The 20,692-nt window shown below is 42.1% G+C and overlaps 1 protein-coding gene across 1 annotated transcript in view; it reads left to right on the forward strand.

Annotated features, from left to right (window-relative positions):
• Nucleotides 1-20,692, forward strand: part of csmd2 (CUB and Sushi multiple domains 2) — a 230,847-nt gene that overhangs the window by 155,409 nt on the left and 54,746 nt on the right. The window contains exons 31-40 of the mRNA XM_084032112.1: nucleotides 4,037-4,231; nucleotides 4,933-5,049; nucleotides 6,659-6,772; nucleotides 11,212-11,307; nucleotides 12,010-12,213; nucleotides 13,085-13,209; nucleotides 16,470-16,566; nucleotides 17,493-17,597; nucleotides 17,753-17,871; nucleotides 19,815-19,884. Of these exons, the coding sequence (XP_083888238.1) occupies nucleotides 4,037-4,231; nucleotides 4,933-5,049; nucleotides 6,659-6,772; nucleotides 11,212-11,307; nucleotides 12,010-12,213; nucleotides 13,085-13,209; nucleotides 16,470-16,566; nucleotides 17,493-17,597; nucleotides 17,753-17,871; nucleotides 19,815-19,884 (1,242 nt within the window). The remainder of the gene's footprint in view (nucleotides 1-4,036; nucleotides 4,232-4,932; nucleotides 5,050-6,658; nucleotides 6,773-11,211; nucleotides 11,308-12,009; nucleotides 12,214-13,084; nucleotides 13,210-16,469; nucleotides 16,567-17,492; nucleotides 17,598-17,752; nucleotides 17,872-19,814; nucleotides 19,885-20,692) is intronic.

The raw sequence follows: 20,692 nt of genomic DNA on the forward strand, positions 1-20,692 counted from the left end.
GTCTTAAGATTCTGAACAAAACAGTTGGTTTTAAAGAGTATGTATGAGAATGAGAAGTGTTATCCCCTAAACAATTCAGGGTTTAGAATTCCTCCTCTGGCAGAGTGAGAATGGATTTACCCTCTGCCGCTTATCGACCTTGCAGATTGTTTCTTTTTAACTTTCTCTTGTGTCTAGTCCAAAGCAGGTGAGATTAGTGGTGTGGAAATTGCTTCAGAGAAAGAACAGGATGTGCTGCAGCGTCCTGATCACCACCCTCCCGTGTGTGCTATAGTCTGCTTTGGCGTCATTATTGATTTGTACCCCCTCTAGTCGCCGGGTAACACGCTATGAAAATGAAAAGCAGACAGTGTGTGTGCTTTGTATTTTTCATAATTCTTACTCTGGCTCCTCTTATATGAAGGCAAAATATTCTTAGCTGACCACAGCATGTTGTTTGGGGGTCCTGCATGTATTTGCTCACGTTTGCTACTCTGCAGAACTATTCTCAACAGACAGCCAGTTGGTTTAAGGAAAACACAAGACAACATCTGTGTGTTCTGCTCTTGTGTTTCAGCCTCACAAGGTAACGCCTCAGTGGCCGTGTGTTAAAGCCTTTCCCTAACAAATATACAGATGCTGAACAAGCTCTAAATTAGACTGGGCATCTTCGTTAAGGGCTTTGCTTGAGAGAACAGTGTTAAATCTTCCTAAATCTCCCAGCCTCAATTAGAGCTGTTTAAGGCATCAGACATTTAACCAATTCCATATCGACCCTGAGCTCGCGGTTTGTTGGCTGGTGCTCAGGTGGGATTTGATCTATATAAGCAATTCAAGAGATTTCAGAACGCTACCTGTTTATGCAACCCAGCTCTGTGATTCCTTTGCAAATTGTACATAAATGGAGCGTTTTGTTAAGACGGTGTTGCAGAGTCTACCGCTTTACTCACTCCCAGCAATCTTCTCTGCAGTGTGTAATAGAGTGTGTGATATTGTATGGCCAATCTGTTGGGGCAGATGGACCCAGTGTGTGGCTCAGAAAAAACTCTCTCTCCCCACTTCCAATCCTCCACACTAATGAACCGTAACCAAATAATACATAAATTACCTCCTCGGTTTCAGACAGACAACATGGCACACGAGCATGTTTGGCTTCGGGTTTGGATCTGGTCGGCGAGGAAGCACGCGAGTTGACACGTTGGCTCGGCTAGTGTTTGGTCAGCCCGCCACCGAAAATCACATTACGAAATCTGCCCGAGGTGCTCTCAGCCTCTTTACCAAGCAATCGTTACATCTTTCTGTTTCTGTGTCTCAGGCCATGTCTGATTAGGCTCTCCAGGGAAATATGTGGGCAAAAACCTGCCATGCCTGAGCCACGTTTGAATAACACACATAGAGACTGGCACGAACACACACACATACACACACACACATACAAGCACCCTCACGCGTCATGTGTCCACTACAATCCCTTCACTAACTCCTGGGCTCATTTTCACTTTGTGTCACATCACTCAAACTCCTCTGAGTATTTTGCCACTCGCACTAATGTGTCTCACACCTACAAATTTCCCCGGGAAAAGCGTATTAAATCGGTCAACTTCAATGCAGCGACTGACCTTCTCGCCACCAGCTACTGTCCGGGGGCCTGTCCACTCCTAATGCCTGCTCCATCCATCACGCCTCCGCTATCTCTTGCCAGGTGTGCTGGTTTAATGGAGGAGGTGGCGAGGGAAGGTTCGGGTCCGTGAAAGGGCTCAACCTGTCTAGAACAGGTGCACTAGGAGTCAGACCAACAGACCACATGCTTGGCCCCAGCACTCTGTTCAGCCATGAAGGGCAGGATCCTGTCTGGTCAGCAGGTCCCCAGCTTTCAGCTTCCAAACTAGGCATTTATCCAAGGTGCTACATGCACTTCATCATCAATAAATTTAAAGATTTCAACTTCGACAAAGACTTTGGTACAGGAACTGTACCCTTTACCTGCAATATGATAGTTTTATAGCACAGGGGAATTTGCTTACACACAACTGGAGATTGTTGTTCATAGTGCAAATGTAATCCCTCTCTAAATGGCAGTTAGTGGAACAAGAAAGAAGTAAAATCCCCTCCAACATGAGTAAAGGTAGTCAGAATATAAACACAGAAAAGCAGTTCCAGGGAAGTCACACATGTGTACAGTATAAATACCATTGGTGACACTTTATATCCGATGATTCGATATAAGGCGGTCATCAAAACCACATTCCATTCTGCCAATTTGGGGGTACTGAATGTCTGATTTTACATAGATGCGTAACCTTTGTTGGTTCAATATCAGCCAGTTAATCATACCGTTAAAGAAAATTTGAATATAACTCTGTGATTTCAATGAATCTCCTTTGTGTACTTGTATAAATCACCATGTAGACAAAGTTGCACTCTCCAAATTAGCATGACCATCGGAGCAGCATCTGGTCCACAGCCCCAGATAGGCTAAATAACAACAACATAAGGCTACCATTTCAAATCAAAGAACACATTGATTTATCAAAGCACTCACATAAGAACGTGGCACATCAGAGAGCCGAATATCTTTGAATTCATGAAGGCTTCTCTGAAATCAGCAGAGGGAGGTACATAGAAACAGCTGTTTGGGGCTTGTGCCTCTCTCTCTCTCTCTCTCTCTCTCTCTCTCTCTCTCTCTCTCTCTCTCTCTCTCCCTCTCTCTCTCCCTCTCTCTCTCTCCCTCGTATGTCGCTCCATTTCAGTCCCTTGGACTTGGACAGTGCCAAATCCACACACACAGACACACACACACACTTATAAAGAAAACAAATAGTGTACTCCATTATTCTGATACAAAAGTTACAAGCGATAGGCACATGTATCCTGGTCAATCATTTTGTTAGGGAGGGGAGGGGGAGGGTCAAAAATAAGACAATGAGTTGACAATAGGCGAGATGTAAAGACTTAATTGATATTGTTAGTCAGGGTTCTACTTTCTTACACAGGTAATGAAATTGCTTTTTGTTTTTTTTTAAATACCATTAGCATTCAAAAGAAGTAAACACGTATCCTCCTTGTCGGCATCCCAATTGAGCTTCATTAAATATGAAACATTGTTATAGTGTTTTTGCTCTCAGCTGGCAGATTTTGAGATAACCGAGGCAGATTTTTCTGATGCATTGAATTTGAAGTTGAAGTTTTCCTGATAAAAGAAAACATTTGACTCACATTCTCTTGTGTGTGTGTGTGTGTGTGTGTGTGTGTGTGTGTGTGTGTGTGTCTGTGTGTGTGTGTGTGTGTGTGTGTGTGTGTGTGTGTCTGTGTGTCTGTGTGTGTGTGTATGTGTTAGTCATCAAATATTGAAGTTTGCTTTGAGACTACAGTGAACTGTGTTTAAGATTGAACTAAATTGCTTTGGGCTTTTTTCCTGAGTCTATTTTAGCTGTAAGGGTGTGAAGTGTGGCAAATTGTCAGGCCTCCTCTCACATGCACATTTTCCAAGAACAATGTGATGGTAGATTAAGCGAGACATCTTTCTTACGACCTCAGGAGTGGTGATTGATATGTGGTTAGATACTGTGTGTGTGTGTGTGTGTGTGTGTGTGTGGGTGTGGGTGTGTGTTCACGAGAGAAAGCTTGCGTATGTGCATTGTCTTCTCTAGTTGACTGCACAGCGAAGCGTTGTGTGAGAGGCGGTTGTGTGCAGTCAGCAGACCTTGGGCCAGAGCAATGCCACTCTCAATCAACTGCCTGTCTGTCTCCCGAGCCATACATACCTCCAGCAGCCACAGATGAAAGGGCACTGTCAAGAGCTAGAGAGAAAAGTGGCAGTCAGTGAGATATATTTACTGAAAGAGGAAAGTACAGGGTTGCAGGGGAAAAAAATGGGAACGAGCAAAGTAAGCGACAAACGGAGGAAGTAAGAAATCCGAGTATCAGGAACCTCGGGCACAAAAACAATTTCTATTCCAGGATCACCGCTGCAGCTTTATGCAAAAATCCTTTTATTGAATACCAACACGCATCCCCTTCTGTTGCTGATTTTCCACCGTGTTACCTCTCTCCACAGAGAACCCCAGGGAGTCTTGCTTTGAGCCGGGCGTAGTGCGCAATGGGACCCGGGTGGGCGCCGACCTCAAGCTGGGCTCCACTGTCACCTACCACTGCGACAGTGGCTACACACTAGAGGGAGACCCCACCCTCACTTGCATCATGGGGGGAGACGGCAAGCCAAGCTGGAACAAACCCAAACCCATCTGCATTGGTAAACACTGACATCTGTAGACGGTTGTGAGGAACACATAAAAGATTTATCACATGTAAACATGCATGTGGGATTATGTGTTTTTTTTGCATGGAGCTATGTCCTACAGGTATATAGAGCTGTGTGGGTTTTGCAAATGTTGTTGGGTGTGAGGGTGTAGGTTTAATTTAATCTGCGGTTTGAGGAGTGCGTCTTATTTTGCATATCTGCTCCTCACACACGCCACAAAACCTGCGTCATCCTGGCTGTTCTCTGACGTCCTCGTCACACAGCTGACACAAACACGCTGCTAAAAGATCCCAGACGCCACCAAATCTGGCTCTCACAGTGTGACGCCTTAGTTACATGTCAGCTGGAATGCAAGCGCGCACACCACGACCAAACCGCACTGACATGCATGGGATGCACAGAGCTGCAAGCATGCGTGGGGGGCTTGAAGCAGGAGAGGAGATCCGGGCCTCATCCCACCCAGGCTAACCCAGAGGGACACTTGGAAAACATTGCAATTTCACTCTGGCAAACAGCAGGGACATCTTCCACCCAAAACCCAATCAGACAAGAAAAGTAATTTAGGAGTAATGGAACAGAGGGGATGGGAACGCAGGAGGGAGGGGTGGAATGGAATCTTGCACTGTTGGCATTGGATCTTGCTTCTCCGTCCGCCGTGTCTCTTCAACTCTCATCTCTGCGTCTTCCTCTAGCTCCGTGCGGTGGACAGTACTCGGGTTTGGACGGAGTGGTCTTGTCTCCTGGTTACCCTGGCAACTACAGCAGTGCGCGGACCTGTCTGTACTCTGTGGTGGTGCCAAAGGATTATGGTAAGCCAAGGAAGAGAACTGTATTACTGGATTTGTTCAATTTCCCTAGCAGATTTTTAATTGTGCATTTGTGAGCGTGCACAGGGGGGGATAATTATGTGTGTTTAATTACAATGCAGTTGAAAACAAAATGCCCTTATCAAACTCAAACTATGCTCAAGAGTCTCAATACGTTCAAGGTGTTCTTTCACTGTGGATGTTAATGAAAGTAAGTAGAAAACTGTTGATCTTATAGTCTAGTTAATACTAGTTTTAGTGGCAGTGTTTTTATATGTTTTACACACAGAAGAATCCCATAATGATTGATAGTTCCAACATCAAGTATGTCTCATTCCCATGACACATATTTAGCATTACTTTAATGGAAGAATTGAATCCCTATCTTACTCACCAGGCGTACAATATGTCTGTCTCAGACTCACACAAAAAAACAAAATAATTGGTGTCTGGAAGATCCAGTGTTCCTGGTGTTTCACTACTTTTTGACATTTCCATCTTAAAGGTCACAGCTTGCTTCCAAAATGTAATCTGATTCTGAAGGAGCAACAAATTATTCAGAAAAAGCAAAAATGTGGAAGTATGACACAGCTCAGACATGCAAATACAGCAGCAGACACGATTCACTTACTTGCCCATGAGTCATGGCTTGGCTTTCTGTCTGGCTTTCACTCGTTTTGTATCCTGCTTCCCTTTCTCCTCTGGCTCTCTAATGAGTTATCAACAGTGTGCCTCTCTAAGGGGAAGCTCAAGTCCTATCAGTGTTAAATTACACCAAACCGCAACAGCCGGCATGTGCTTTGGGTACTTTGGTCTTTTCAATGTAGAGGTCATGACGCCCCACATCTGGCGCTGCTCCATAAAGACTGGGCAGCCATTATTCTTGGACCCTGTCGCCAACATATTTCATTCAACGGAGTCAAACTGAGAGAGGAATTTTAAATAATTTAAGTCCACATTTGCATTTTCCTGGATAATGACGGCGAGACCCAAGGCATCACGCCTCCATTCGCGCCGCTCATTTAACTGATGCACCAGCACTAATGATGGGCTACTTTACTCAGGGTGGGTGTCACCGCAACCACTGGCTTCTCTTATTATTAGATGTAGGATGTATGGGTTAAGGTAATGGTGGAAGAAAACAGGTGCTGAGTCATGCTCAAGAATAATGGAGAGGACTAATCTTCTATCCCTCTCATCCCTCATCCTTAACCTGAAACATATGAGCACATAAGACACCGATTGGATGTGAAAGGATTAGATGGTCGTGACTGGTGGCCACAGAAAGGATGAAAGCACCATCGTGGTGGAGCTTTAGCTGCACATTGTAAAACAGCATGACTGTCATTGCTTGTCATCTACTGACAAACAATCAAGCCCAGAGCGAATTGTTGATCTAGTCATGCGTTTGGTTGTCATAACTGTCAGTATTATCCACTTTTGCTTTTTAAGAAGACATTTTGATTGATATTGCTGTTGACAGTATTCATTTGAGTAAAGATGCTGCGGTGTACTTTTCAAGTATCCCGTGTCATTTGAAATGGATTTGAGAGTTTAGCTCATTTCAGTTTGCTTTGATGTCAATTTTTCTGTCCATATCTGTCTTTTCTAGTGGTCTTCAGTCAATTCGCCTTCTTCCAGACAGCTCTCAATGACATTGTGGAGGTCTATGATGGGGCGACACAGCACTCCCGTGTTCTCAGCAGCCTTTCTGGAGCACACACAGGTACTTTAACCAAAACACACATGGCAGCCACCACGGGGGATATTTCAGCAGCTATCACACTTAGGGGAGGTGGGAAATCGAAGCTATTTACATTGAACTGCATGTTTTCAAGACATGGATCCTACATGAGAAATCAGCAGATGGGAATGGACTATTTGATCTCCTGGCTATTTTTCTTTGGTTTGACACGGCAGGGGACTAAATAAAATGTTGTCTTAGCCGTATCCCTTTCATAAGGATCCAGTTAAACTCGGAGACAAATTGCTGACACAGGCAGAGCCGCTGTGGCTGCAGGTGGGCTCCACCGAGCTGTTAAACAAGTCAACTGCAATTCAACTGCAACAACAACAACAACCTTAAGAGTCACAGCGATAATGTATCAGTACACAGGCACAAGAAGACTGCACATACACATGAATCAGTATTGTACACAAACACACGACGACTCAGGATATACACACAAAGACGTGTGTGTCGGGTTTAAGCTAGGCAGAAAGAGATAGCGGAAAACAACTGTGCATTTGAGCATAATGAGCTGGAACAAAAACGCTTAATGAAAGCTGCATTAACATTTCTGCAGCTATCATAAATAGTGAATTACCACTAGTATTACGTTAATACTAGTGGCTCAACTTTTGAGCTTTACGCTGTTTATTCATGCAACAGTCTCAGCTAGTTTACAAATCACTATTTATTCAAATTGAGGTAATACCTTTATGTTTAAAAACAATACCATATAATCTTACAAACGTCAAATAATAACAGCATTTTCTCATTAGTTAAAGTTTAAACCTCATGGTGAGAAATCCCTGTTTCCATGGAAAGCAATGATATAGAAACATCTGTTTAATTTTGTCCCCTTAAACTGTTGCATTGACCATGAACATGGCCACAGGATTTCAAACCATAACCAAAACATTTCCAAAATGAAATCATTGCGTTGTCTCCAAGCTCCAAACCAATATGTACTTTTATTTTATTTGAGCAAAATCTCTAATTTAAATTGTATACAGGATCCTAAAAACACATTCTAGAAAAACGAATCCCGAAAGTACAGCCCACACTCACAAAGATCGAGTCATTGAATCAAACGGAGAATGGAGAAAAGGCAGAAAGATTAACTGTTGTAAGTTGAGTAACAGAAGGTGAGAAGGGGAAGGAGAACGAATGAGTTCTGTTGCAACAGTGAAGTTGTGAACGCGTGCGATAAATGCCACAACTGTACCGAAGGGCTACAAAAGAAAAAAAAAACAAAAACTTGAAAAGGGAGGTTCAACCTTTCGATAGGGTTGGAGTGGAAAAGTGTGTGAGTTTAGGGCGCCTCTCCATCTCAACCTGCCCTAGCCCCGTGGCTTGACAAAAGCAAAATGATTACTTTGGTTTGTGTCCAGGGTAGCCTCAGAAAATCCAGTTTACAGCTCAATAAACAGGCTGCTATATTAACTGAGGACTCCTGGCGGCAGGTTCACAGAGCTCTCTAACCAGGCATGGCAGAGCAGAGCTGACACACTTTGGCAAGGGAAGAGAGAGTTTTAGCCCACACAGCCAGTGATGCCGTAGAACTGGTGCACACAGGCATCACCAGCATGAATTAGGCATAATCCAGAAGTGTGAACCCGCATCCGCCGTACAGACACACCGAAGCTGACAAATCGACTAACATACACATCTGCAAGTTTATGGAGCAAGAAATTCACCCATACAGTCTAATATACAAGCCCATATTATGTGCAGTACTATGTAGGTCATGAATATTTTAGAAGCTGGAAGGATATTATTGTCAAGCGTGGTAAATCACAGTCGTCTAAACATAAGGGAGTTTGTTATGTTTATTCTTGGTGAGAAGCATATTACGTTAAACTAGTCCCAGTAACGTTCACCAGTAAGTGTTCATCACTGCCGTAGCCTTGAAGAAAATCACTAGTTTTTGGAAACAAAAGGCAGGTATTGTGAATTTTTAGAGGCAGTGGTGACAGACTCAGAATCAAATGAGAAAAGGGAGTCGAACAAGTGAATGATAAAAGAACAGAATTATGAAAGAAAAGGAGACGGGATGTCGGAAGAACTGACTAAGACAAGAAATCAATTTGATTTCTTTTAAATGCTAATTTTTCAATTCATTAAAAAAAAGGCATATGCCACTCATCATCATTATAAGAGCGACCAATGTGTTCATTTCAAATACATTCAACTTTGTCTATCGTTGCTACTTTTGTTTCAGTGCAAGCATATTATTGAACACATGCAAAAAATGTAATAATAAAATATGAAATCCTACTCCTGTAATCCCCCCACAGCGGCTGTTTTATTTTAACTTTAAACCTGTTTGAGTTGTGGTTTAACAGCTGGAGCGTTAATCTCTGACATCTGTTCCCCATGACTGCTGCATCCAAACCGGTGCAGCCCAAAGCCAAAGTCATATCTGTCCTCGTAAGTCTTTAAAAACGCCCGCGTAGAGGATCATTTTAGAGGCAAAGTGCTTTGGAGCTGGAAAGTATCCAGAGGGTTGATAAGTTACATGCTGACACATGTTTGATCTATCTGGATGAATACCTGCCCCGCACAGCAAATTATGAAACACTGTCACCATGACAGCACGCAGCAAGGGCTTCTAATAAACTACCCAGCATGCCTTGGCGATGTTACAGTGGTACTCGGACAAACACCGTGAATAAGAACTATGCTGTTCGAGTTATCCCAGGACACTAAAACATTCACCCACATTCAAATGTGAGCTAAACATGCACACACAGGACAGAGCGGCTGAGACAGACACACAGATGTTGCCTCTGGGGTTTCGGCACGTCTGACTCCCGCTCCAGTGTGACAGCAAGCAGACACAGAGTAATGGGATCCACAGCAGCGAGCCAGTCAGCGGCACGCTGAGAGAGAGACAGAGGCAGAGACAGCCACGCTCACACTTTGTATCATGTCCCACGTCAGTCAGCAAACAGTTTTTCCGCCACAGTAGATACATCACGAGGGCGTTTAATTACACTCTGAGCTGATGAGGATAGCAGGGGATAATAATATCATAATTTTAGCGATAACGTATGAGGATTTGATTTGTAGTCCACAGATTTGGCATTTTGGCACAGATAAGTGTTCTTTGAGGAATGATTTCACGCTACACATATCGCAGCCCCAAAACACATTGGACTCCTTAATTCCACAGTAAATTGTCCACAATGCAATGTTTAGTTTCTGGATATGGATATAGACCAAACACAAATGAAAGGGCTGTCTGCACAAATGGGTTTTCACATGCCATTTAAAATAAAACCCAACTGACCAAATGTGCTGTTCCAAACCTGTGAAAAAATAAACAACTCAATCATCCTTGAATCTAGTGTATGATTTTGACAGATGGACAGCCGCTAAGCACGGTGCAGGTGCACTTAGAGCTCTGTCTGCACAGTAAAGGCTTTCTGAACGTACGCATGGGCTTGATTGCGGAGGGCCTTGCAGGTGACAATCCCAACCTTGCATGTGATTCTGAATAAATGACAAATCAATGACGTGAAGTCACGGGGAGTGTGATTCTGCAGCTGGTTTCACCACTTAGGGATCTTGCTGCACTATTTTAAACCAATTGCATATTCTCCTGTAATTACCTGTTAGTTGGGGATGTGAACAGAGTCACAATAGTCTAGCTGGGACAAGAAAAATAAATGAATTGTTAACTATATATTTTAACTGGTAAAATAAGAATATGATGGTGAGCTAAGATTCTGTTCAAGGCTCATATGCTGATTAAGAGTAGCCTTTAAGCTCTCAGAACAGATTGTGATATAGGCAGACCCCACTAAGTGCCACCAGTACCGATGATCAGGACTGCCATTATGTCACAAGCGGTTAAAGGAAATTGTTTGGCGTCCAATAAGCATAAGCTTTATGCTGTTTTACAGTGACATATTATGATAATATTAATAATCACCATGCATTTGCATAATGTGATATGCTCAGTATCCCTTACAAAGCATTATAGACATGCTACACATTAATCACTATAGGACCTTCTGTAAAAGGGTTATGTCGCTGCTCAAGACGAAGCAAACCTTTTTCACTGGCATCCAATATCGACTTACTGATTCGTCACAGTTTAATAAGAGGCTGTCCATAAAATATCTTCTAAATATGAACAACATGTATTCTAATTCTATCCACATCAGAGACCTCCTTCACATAATCATCAGCACATTTCCTACCTCTTGCATGTTTTCTAAAGTGTCACGCTGGACTCACAGATTGAGTCCCTAAAATAGTCACTAACTTTCACACCTGAATTGTTTTCCCCCAGAGGTCTGAAATATGAGTAATTTAACAGCATATTTGATTATATGGTAATTGGGTAGCTAACATGTGTTGTTTCTAAAAAATGATGGCAGAACTTTGTTTAAAACACATAACAAACTGTCTCTAAATTGTGCCCATCACAGGTGAGTCGTTGCCATTAGCAACCTCCAACCAAATCCTGATCCGTTTCACCTCCAAAGGACAATCCAGTTCTCGAGGATTCCACCTGGTCTACCAGGGTAAGTGTGTAACACAGGCACACACACATAAACCCCTTATGTCTTGTTTCTTTTGGATTCCCTCTGTTCTAATCCCTCCACAATACAGGACTTGTTGAGCTATTTCGAAGGGTTCACCTTCCTCCATCATTTCAGCTGTGATGTGTTTGTGTGCGTCGGCAGAAGTGCGTGCTCTGGAGCATTAACGCTGTATTAGTACGACGGTCTGTTGACAAGATCCTTCTTAAACTGTCCTGTTCGTCCCCCAAGAGAGACTTTTCACGTTAACCGTTTGTTTCTTTAACAATGCACTGTTCCAGAAATGACATTTTCTGCAGATATCCAAAGGCAATGGCAGCTCTGGAGAAAGTTTAATGAATAAGTTATTCATTTTTTGTATTTTAAAAGAAGCCCAAGGCGACAACAAAGCTAAATGCCATTTTGCATTTTATTTATTTGGGACACAGTGTGATCATTTGGAAAATGACACCCGTGGTAACTTTTCTAACAAATCACTCCATTGATCAGGTGTTGGGACTCTTAAAGAAAGCCTGAAAATCAAGTGAGTGCTTGGAAAATACGAATTGTGAAATCCATCGTGCAGCTGGCTATAATCAATAACAGAGAAGGGTGGAAACAGCCCGATATGTTCTTGGAAATGTCACAGATAATGACTTCAGATCAACACCTGTAATCACTGTGTTTTTCTCTGTTTCTCTGAAGCTGTGCCACGGACTAGTGCTACCCAGTGCAGCTCAGTGCCCGAGCCCCGGAATGGCCGCCGCATGGGTAACAACTTCGCTGTTGGTGCCGTGATCCGCTTTGAGTGCAATCCAGGTTATATGCTGGAGGGGCCGAGTGCCATTGAATGTTTGACGGTTCCCAATGCCCTGGCGCAGTGGAACAGCTCCATACCCAGCTGTATAGGTAGGGCATGACTACTCAAACACACACACACACACAAACCCTTGTCAGTCAGCCTGCATGTGTGCATTTTAGTTTGTCTTGCTTTATTTCTTAGTGTTTTTTTTTATTTATTTGTGTTTTTAATTATGTTCTCCGCTCTCTTCTCATCTCTGCGCGTCTCCCACTCGATTCCTTTTTCGTTGACTGTCAAACTCCCATGTCTATGGCACAGATGTGAGCCGCCAGCGATTGCCTGTAGCGAGACAGCGAGATTCAGCCATGCAGCACACAGGTGGCAGGCTCTGCTGAGGGTCACATACGCCCAGACACACTCAGGCACACGGATACATCCTCATGCGCTGCGTATACAAAGGCGCACACGCACTCACTACAGTACATGCAGCTGTGGCAGACGCTGCAATGCCGTCGCCAGATGTGTTAATGTGCACAACGAGCTGGGAGGAGTGTTTGAAGCCCGTCGACACATAATGTGGGTGTGTGTGGCCAGACTCCATTCTAGTTGAGGTTTAATGATTTAACTTTAGTAAGTCCTAACAGCTGATTTTTCTTAAAACAAGCTGTTTATTTACCAAGTATGAAACCTCTTTAATTAACTATTTTGTCACTATGTTTTTTAGTCTTTTGTTGTGTGTTCATCATCCTGTTAACAATATTGCCATTTGTTGAGAGAGAATTCCATAATCCCACTAGTACATTCGCATCCATGATTGAGGCAAAAGATGAAGGAAGAAGATTAAGAAATACTAACACATTTTAGTGTGCAAATGCTTGTATGTGTTAGATCTAATCCGACACTCTGGCTACTCAGTCTGTAGCCATGATGCATTTGGTACACTGTGTTATATTTTTTTCATCCTTTTTTTCCCTGCAGTGCCATGTGGAGGCAATCTGACCCACCGAACTGGCACCATCTTATCTCCTGGCTTTCCTGAGCCTTACCTCAACAGCCTCAACTGTGTGTGGAAGATCACTGTTCCCGAAGGATCAGGAATCCAGGTTTGTACACAGAGCTCCTCCTGGGTGACAGAATTGTAATGATCAGATCATGCAAACATCAGAGACAGATCCTGCTGTGTTAAGAACAATGTAAATACATTAAATCCCCCTTTACTCATCCCAAATCCAATCCCATATTTCCAAACCACATGGGACAGGGAAGTAACTCTCCGTTAGTAGTCCATAAATATGGAACGTCAGGACACTAGCCAACTCAAAAGCTATGTTTTTGGAAGGGAAAGAGAAATCCATTTTTGGCAGGTATACTGCACATATAAAAAAAGAAAATGTAATATATCATTATAATAATAATGCACTTGTAATAGAATATAATGACTGACTCACAGCCATGCAAATTAATAGAGAAATGTAGATTTAAAGTGCTGATTTTTTTTTTATTATTATTATGTGCGTACCGTCGGTGTGTTTATCGGATAGTATCCTTTAATGAATATTCCGAGGCTAATCTGCAGTGCCCTTTCTTTTTTTTCCCCCTTGAAACATATTGACTAACTTTTTTTTTTTTGCGGTCTCTGGTCTATTAATGGAATTAACATATTGTATTTACCTTTAGCTGGTCGCCTTTATAGCTCTACGTGGTCTTGACAGGAAGTTCCTGTGTGGTGATCTGTTTTCAGCTTATCGAGGGCTAATTAACAGAGCTACCCACGGTACATCAGGCTGTAGCATTTACAATTCTCAGGGTACAGGAGAGCTGCTAGATGATAAAGTCTAAACACATTAGAGAGGCTCACAATTTAATTTGGCAGATCATTATACCAGAAACCTAAGATTGCACAACTTGGAAAGAAAAAAAAAAGTATGTAATTTCCTGTTCAATAACTTTAATTTCCTTACTTCGGAGTTAATACAGTTTGCATATTTGTATTCGTTGATGTGCACATGGTGGAACTTCACCAGGAACCTGTGCAGGGTCCCTGTGGATCTGCCTGACGGAAAGTTTTCATGCTTCAGCCTCTGTGGTTAATGACCTCAGTGCCGTCCCTCGGCTATTAGCTCCTCCACCTCAGCTGACTGTCCTTGCAGGTCAAATACACAAGATGGCCCTCAGGCACGTTTAGCATGCTGCACTACACGCTAACATGCCACTAGCTTGGAAGTGAAATGGACCGAGAATAAGAACAGAGAGACGCACACACTCTCGAGGCCAAGAGCATGACACTGGAACGTATGCATACCAGACTGTCAACGGTATCGTTTGGTCATGATAAATGAGAGTTTATGTTCTTGGGCCACCGCTGCACACTGGGACACACACACTTCCACGCTGCAAAAGGGTCACTGCCTGAGCTAGCAACATGTGACGACAGTTGAACACTCCTCGTCCCTACTATTCCTACTCCACCTCGTCTCTTTCTCCCCTCGTTGTCTTTCTCTATCTGTTGCTCCCCCTTTACCAGCTAGCAGAGAGAGAGACACATTAGATTGGAGAGTCACGATCCAGAAGACAACTTAAAGGAGCGAGGTGCCTTGCCGGCACATTTGCCGTGGCCCCCTAATGAAAGATCAATCTGTGATCTGCGTTGTCTCCCCGGGATGCACCAGAGCCCCTACCGGCTCTTTAATTGGCTCGTATCCGATCTATAACCATTGGAGGCCGAGGACAGGGCCGGGTAATGGATGTGAGAGGGAACAGAAAGAGAAGCTTGGAGAGTGAAAGAATGGAAACATTTTTTTTGCTGAAGACGGAGAACAAAAATATAGTAGATGGCACAGTTTACCTCTTTCACGCAATCATTTAAATTTGTCATTTTTGCAATTATATATTTGGGCTTAGCCTCCCACTTCCTTTGGTAAGTATTCAATGGCAAAATTAGATTTGCAATATTTGTTAGAAGCCAGAACTCTGTTTTTAAAGAACATGGTGTCTTTTTCCCCCAACAGTCATTGTAAATGACAGAGGCGTCCGACGGTCATACAGTTTTTTGTTTTTTTTATTTTAAATCCAATGTCCACTACTTAAACACAGCTTTCCAAGAGGGTGTTTAAAATATTGAAAAGAAAGCAAATATATATATTTCACAATAATACGAGTAATGTTCTATTGAGAATTCTGAACTTTTGTTACTTGTGAAGCCCTCATGGCTTTGATCATTTCATTTTTCAACACTTTGATACTTTGAACAGTATACAAAGTAAATAAACACACACACTATATTGCCAAAAGTATTCGCTCACCTGCCTTGACTCGCATATGAACTTAAGTGACATCCCATTCTTAATCCATAGGGTTTAATATGACGTCGGTCCACCCTTTGCAGCTATAACAGCTTCAACTCTTCTGGGAGGCTTTCCATAAGGTTTAGGAGTGTGTTTATGGGACTTTTTGACCATTCTTCCAGAGGTGTACTTGTGAGGTCACACACTGATGTTGGAGGGAAGGCCTGGCTCTCAGTCTCCACTCTAATCCATCCCAAAGGGGTTCTATTGCAGGAAGCGTGATTCATCACTCCAGACACCACGTCTCCACTGCTCTAGAGTCCAGTGGTGGCTGCTTTACACCACTGCATCCAATGCTTTGCATTGCACTTGCTGATGTATGGCTTGGTTGCAGCTGATCGCCATGGAAAGCCATTCCATGAAGCTCTCTACGCTGTTCTTGAGTTAATCTGAAGGCCACATGAAGTTTGGAGGTCTTAGTGATTGACTCTGTAGAAAGTTATTGACCTCTGAGCTCTATGTGCCTCAGCATCCGCTGACCCCGCTCCCGTCATTTTAGGTGGTCTACCACTTCTAGGCTGAGTCGCTGACGTTCCCAATCGCTTCCAATTTGTTATAATCACACTGACAGCTGACTGTGGAATATTTAGGAGTGAGGACATTTAACGACTGGACTTGTTGCACAGGTGGCATCCTATCACAGCACCACGCTGGAACTCACTGAGCTCCTGAGAGCGACCCATTCTTTCACACATGTTTAGGTGTTTTATATTTAGGCTTTTATACCCCTGTGGCCATGGAAGTGATTGGAACACCTGATTTATATTATTTGGATGGGTGAGTGAATACTTTTGGCAAAATAGTGTATGTGCTCTAAATGTACTCTAAACTATGTGGTCTACATAGAAGTAGCTTTGTCATGCTGGGGTTAGCTTTTCTGATGTTTTGACAAGGAGTTAATTGGTCCCTCGTTAATCTTTCACCTATCAACCTTTTTGCTGATTTCCCTACACACCCTTGACCCAACTAGTCCTGCCCTACTTCCTAAATCCCATCCCCTCTTTTTTTGTCTGTGTCAGATCCAGGTCATCAGCTTCGTCACAGAACAGAACTGGGACTCACTGGAGGTGTTTGACGGAGGAGACAATACCGACACCATGCTTGGCAGCTTCTCAGGTATTGCTCTATATGTGTGTTTGTATGTGTGCATTAATTTTCTTTCATGTGTTTAATGATGGTTTCAATGTTTACTCCCGCCTCAGCCTTGGACATAAAACACATTTTAATCATGCATCTCTACCTGCCAGAAGCGTAGACAAAGCAACATAATTGGCGAGTCAGTTTTCACTGAGCAAACACTGTATCTGTTAACCAACATGTACAGGACTAAAAATGGGGGTCTCATGTGGCAAAGTTGGCTTTGTAACATTGCTTAATGTAATTCAGAGTGGGTAGAGGCAGCTGGTGTAGTCATGGGAGAGTTTCACGTTTTCCAAACTGCTCGAGTTTCCCCTGGAAAATCTTGTTTAAATTCTACAAAGGTTATCCTTTTCCTGTGTGGAGTTGAAGTAAACATTTGTTTATAGTAGCTGTGTTACTCCCCCCATAGTGCAGATACAGCAACAGGGAATTCTCCCTTTGTTTGTGCTTGGAACTTGACCAAAAATAAATGTTACATGTGCCCTGGAGTAAAGAGATGAAAGACAAATACCAGGTTTCACAAATTTGAGTTATTAAAAGACCAATTTTAGGTCATTAAATCTGTAGAATCTGTCGTATCGGCTTTTATTGAATGATGTTTTTTTTTTTTTTCTGTCTGCTTTTGTCATATGCTTGTTACATATCCACACATTAAGGAGAACCAAATGGCTGTGTTCTTTGTCTTGTTAAAGCGAGCATTATTATGCATCCGGTTCCCCGAATATCCTATTACACCTGTACAGTAAACACTCATCCATGCATGCATTTTTGCACACCCTAAAGTCAGCAAATGTAAATAGAGCATTTTTCCAGCTATTTGCCAGTAGCTTAAACAGTTAGTTATGGTCGGCCAATGCAGAAGATAGCATTGCTAAACTCCACTATTAATCTTCTCCCTAAAGGCACCACGGTCCCTGCTCTCCTCAACAGCACCTCCAACCAACTCTACCTCCACTTTTTCTCCGATATCAGTGTGTCTGCAGCTGGATTCAGACTGGAATACAAAAGTAAGTGAAAAAACATTTCTACCACTTGATGCAAAGCATCACTGCCTTGACAAGCAGGGAGCCTTTCGCATAATTGCGTCACCTGAAAGCCGCAGCTCCTTTTAATTGCCTTTCCCTTTCCCTGCTTCCTGACGTCTTTTTCATCTATTTCTTAGCCGTGTCTCTGACCAACTGCCCAGAGCCTGTGGTTCCTATGAATGCCGTCAAGGTTGGGGAGCGTCTTCAGATGAATAATGTGGTATCTTTCCAGTGTGAACCTGGATATACTTTGCAGGTAATATCTCCCAGCCTCAGATATGGTCGTAAGTCGTAAGTGACCATAAAATCTCATTGATGCTTATCCTTTTCTGGCCTTTGTCAGTCCTGTCAGTTGTCCTCTCCTCAAGCAGTGTTCAGCTTTTAAACTAGTGGATAAAGCCAAATGTTGGGAACAAAAACTGAGGTAGACTTGATGGAAATGATACAATTAAAAGCTATCTGTTTATTTTTCAGCTCAAGTGAACTTAATGCTCTGATTATGCGATTCAATTATTGTAAACATGTTTGCAATAATATATGGAGTACTGTGTTTTTAATATTCATAGAAACCAGTTAAAGAGTGTATACGATGTATTTGCATATCTTTCCCTGTCACCAAATGATGCACGTTCTAAGCTCAGTGTTTTTTGTGAAAATTGTTGTGGTTTTATAGTTTAAGAGATGATTGTTTATTTATTTCTCTGTCAGCCAGCCTGGATGCTGTGATGCATGACAGCTTTCCCCTTAAGTTGCTCAAATACGTAGAGCCAAAAGAAGGATATGTCTCAGGAAAGGCGTCCTCTATCTGCTGCCTATAGGATGCGGGTTTATGAACTCAGAATTCTGAACAGCATCCAATTTGACAGCGTTCTGCACATTCTCCAAAGCTTCCACTGTAGTCGTGTCGGCTTCAGGAGACGGATGGTGACGTCTGTACAACACGCTGCATGCAGTAGTTCACACAGATTGTATTCGAAAGTTCCCTGTTCCTTTTGCACTACACAAGGACTTATACAATTGCTGGGAGAAAGAGTTTTGGTAAAGTTAATTAGTGGCAGGACAACAAGCAGGTGTTTAGAAAAAAATGGTTTGTGGAGATTATTCCAATTACATGTTTCTTTATGGATAATCGAAAAAAATTACTCAAAATGATTTATTAAGGGAAGGCATCTAAGTCATCTTGAGCTCCATAAAATTTCACTTTAAGCCAGTGCCTATTAACCCATTTCCTCTAGATAGTCAAATAATAATAATAATAATTATTATTATTATTATTATGATTATTATGATTATTATTATTATAGATTATTATAGATTATGTAGAGGAAGTTTTAGGTAATATTACAGACTAGCAAATGTAAATGAACATACTTTTCTTAACTTCCCTGACAATATTTACAGTAAAGGCATTGTCGGGGAGAGTTGTGTAAATGTACCCAGGCATAAATTAAATCACCAAAAAATCTATGCAAGTTTGACTATAGATTCACATTTTATTCTACACTAAGTTCCATCAGCCATATTGTTTAAATCCACATATCCTACATATTCATGTATTCAGAAGTGCCTCAGTGTTGAAGTGATTATTATATCCAACCTATATATTCAGGTAACGATAGATAGATTAAAGATGAAATGAAGATCCCTCAAGTGTAAACATATCTGAATTAATTATCTCCCATAGCAATATTAGACCTTAATCAGTGAGACATGCAAAACAGTACATAATAATGGTGCAAAAGACTTCATGAGCATGTTGTTGATGTTTTAAAGTCCTTATGGCATATTCCAGCGGGTGACAGGCTCTCTCTGACTGTGACTATAGACACGTTTTCAGAAACGATCAGCCGAAACAGCCTATTATATTCTAACAACAGATTTTGGGGGGTTTATTGCTGTTATCAAATGTTTAATATTTCTGGCAAGTTCACTTTGAAACTCAAATGCAAGGCTTTCAGAAAAATGTTGCGTTGCTTATTTTAGAAGTGCAACAATAAATGCAATCGTCTTAATATGCCTGCGACGCTCCCACTCTATTCTTCTCTGTCACATCTGATTGATTTAGTCATTAAGTCGCCACATGACGTCATGTGGCGACAGGCAGCAGGATCAAACAATTTGAGCAACAGATGAGTGACAGAGTGGGGAATAAATGAATGTACTGCCATTTCTTTGTTGTTCTCTGCCTTCTCCTTGTAGGGGAACTCACATGTCACCTGTATGCCTGGAACCGTCAGACGATGGAACTACCCTCCTCCTCTCTGCATTGGTAAAAATAGATTATTTTCCTTTATTTGGCCTGCATTTGCTCTGTTCCATCTCCCTATCGTTTTACATTCTTCCTTCTTTTCCCTTGGAAATCCTTCAACTTAACGAGCACACCAGCTAATTATTTCCAACAATATACTGAGTATATATCACGTAAAGACTTAACGTGTACAAAGGCGCTGTCGTAATCATCAGCCTTTGAATGAAAGCTCAATTGAATCAGTATTCACTGCATATAAAGATACGTAACACAGATGTTTTATCTTTCCAATACCATTTCACAGTGTACACACACAGAGAAAAAAAAAACTTGTTATAGCAGGTATAAGATATGAATGCATCAGGTTAAATCCATCATAAAATGAAGAAAATAGGAGATATGAATGGACATGCAAAGGTTAGGTTTGTTTATGTGAGTTTATGAGAGCTGTTTCACGTTTGAAATGAGTTTAATATTTCTACCTTGAAAGCAGAGTGCACACTGAATGAAACTGCGTTAGATCCATTCTCTATACTGCACCTCAAGTCTTCCTCCCTGTGAGAGTACCTTGACAAACAGGTTCCACTTATTGGAACAACCTACTATTGCCTAATTTGTTCCATCTCGGACCATGATTGGTTGTCGAGGGAAGCTTCACCGTGTTCACAGGCATCAGCAGTTTCCTGAATACCTCCAGCTTTTGGTGCCACTACAGGATAAGATTCAACCCCTCAGTTATTTCTTACAGAAACACAATGGGACCGAAGGCTGGCTTTATTGTGTTTACAACCTCCCCGTTTGTCCCATTTATGTCTTAATTGTCTTCACT

Source organism: Eutrigla gurnardus (assembly GCF_963514095.1).
Source record: "Eutrigla gurnardus genome assembly, chromosome: 17".
Classification (NCBI taxonomy): Eukaryota; Metazoa; Chordata; class Actinopteri; order Perciformes; family Triglidae; genus Eutrigla; species Eutrigla gurnardus.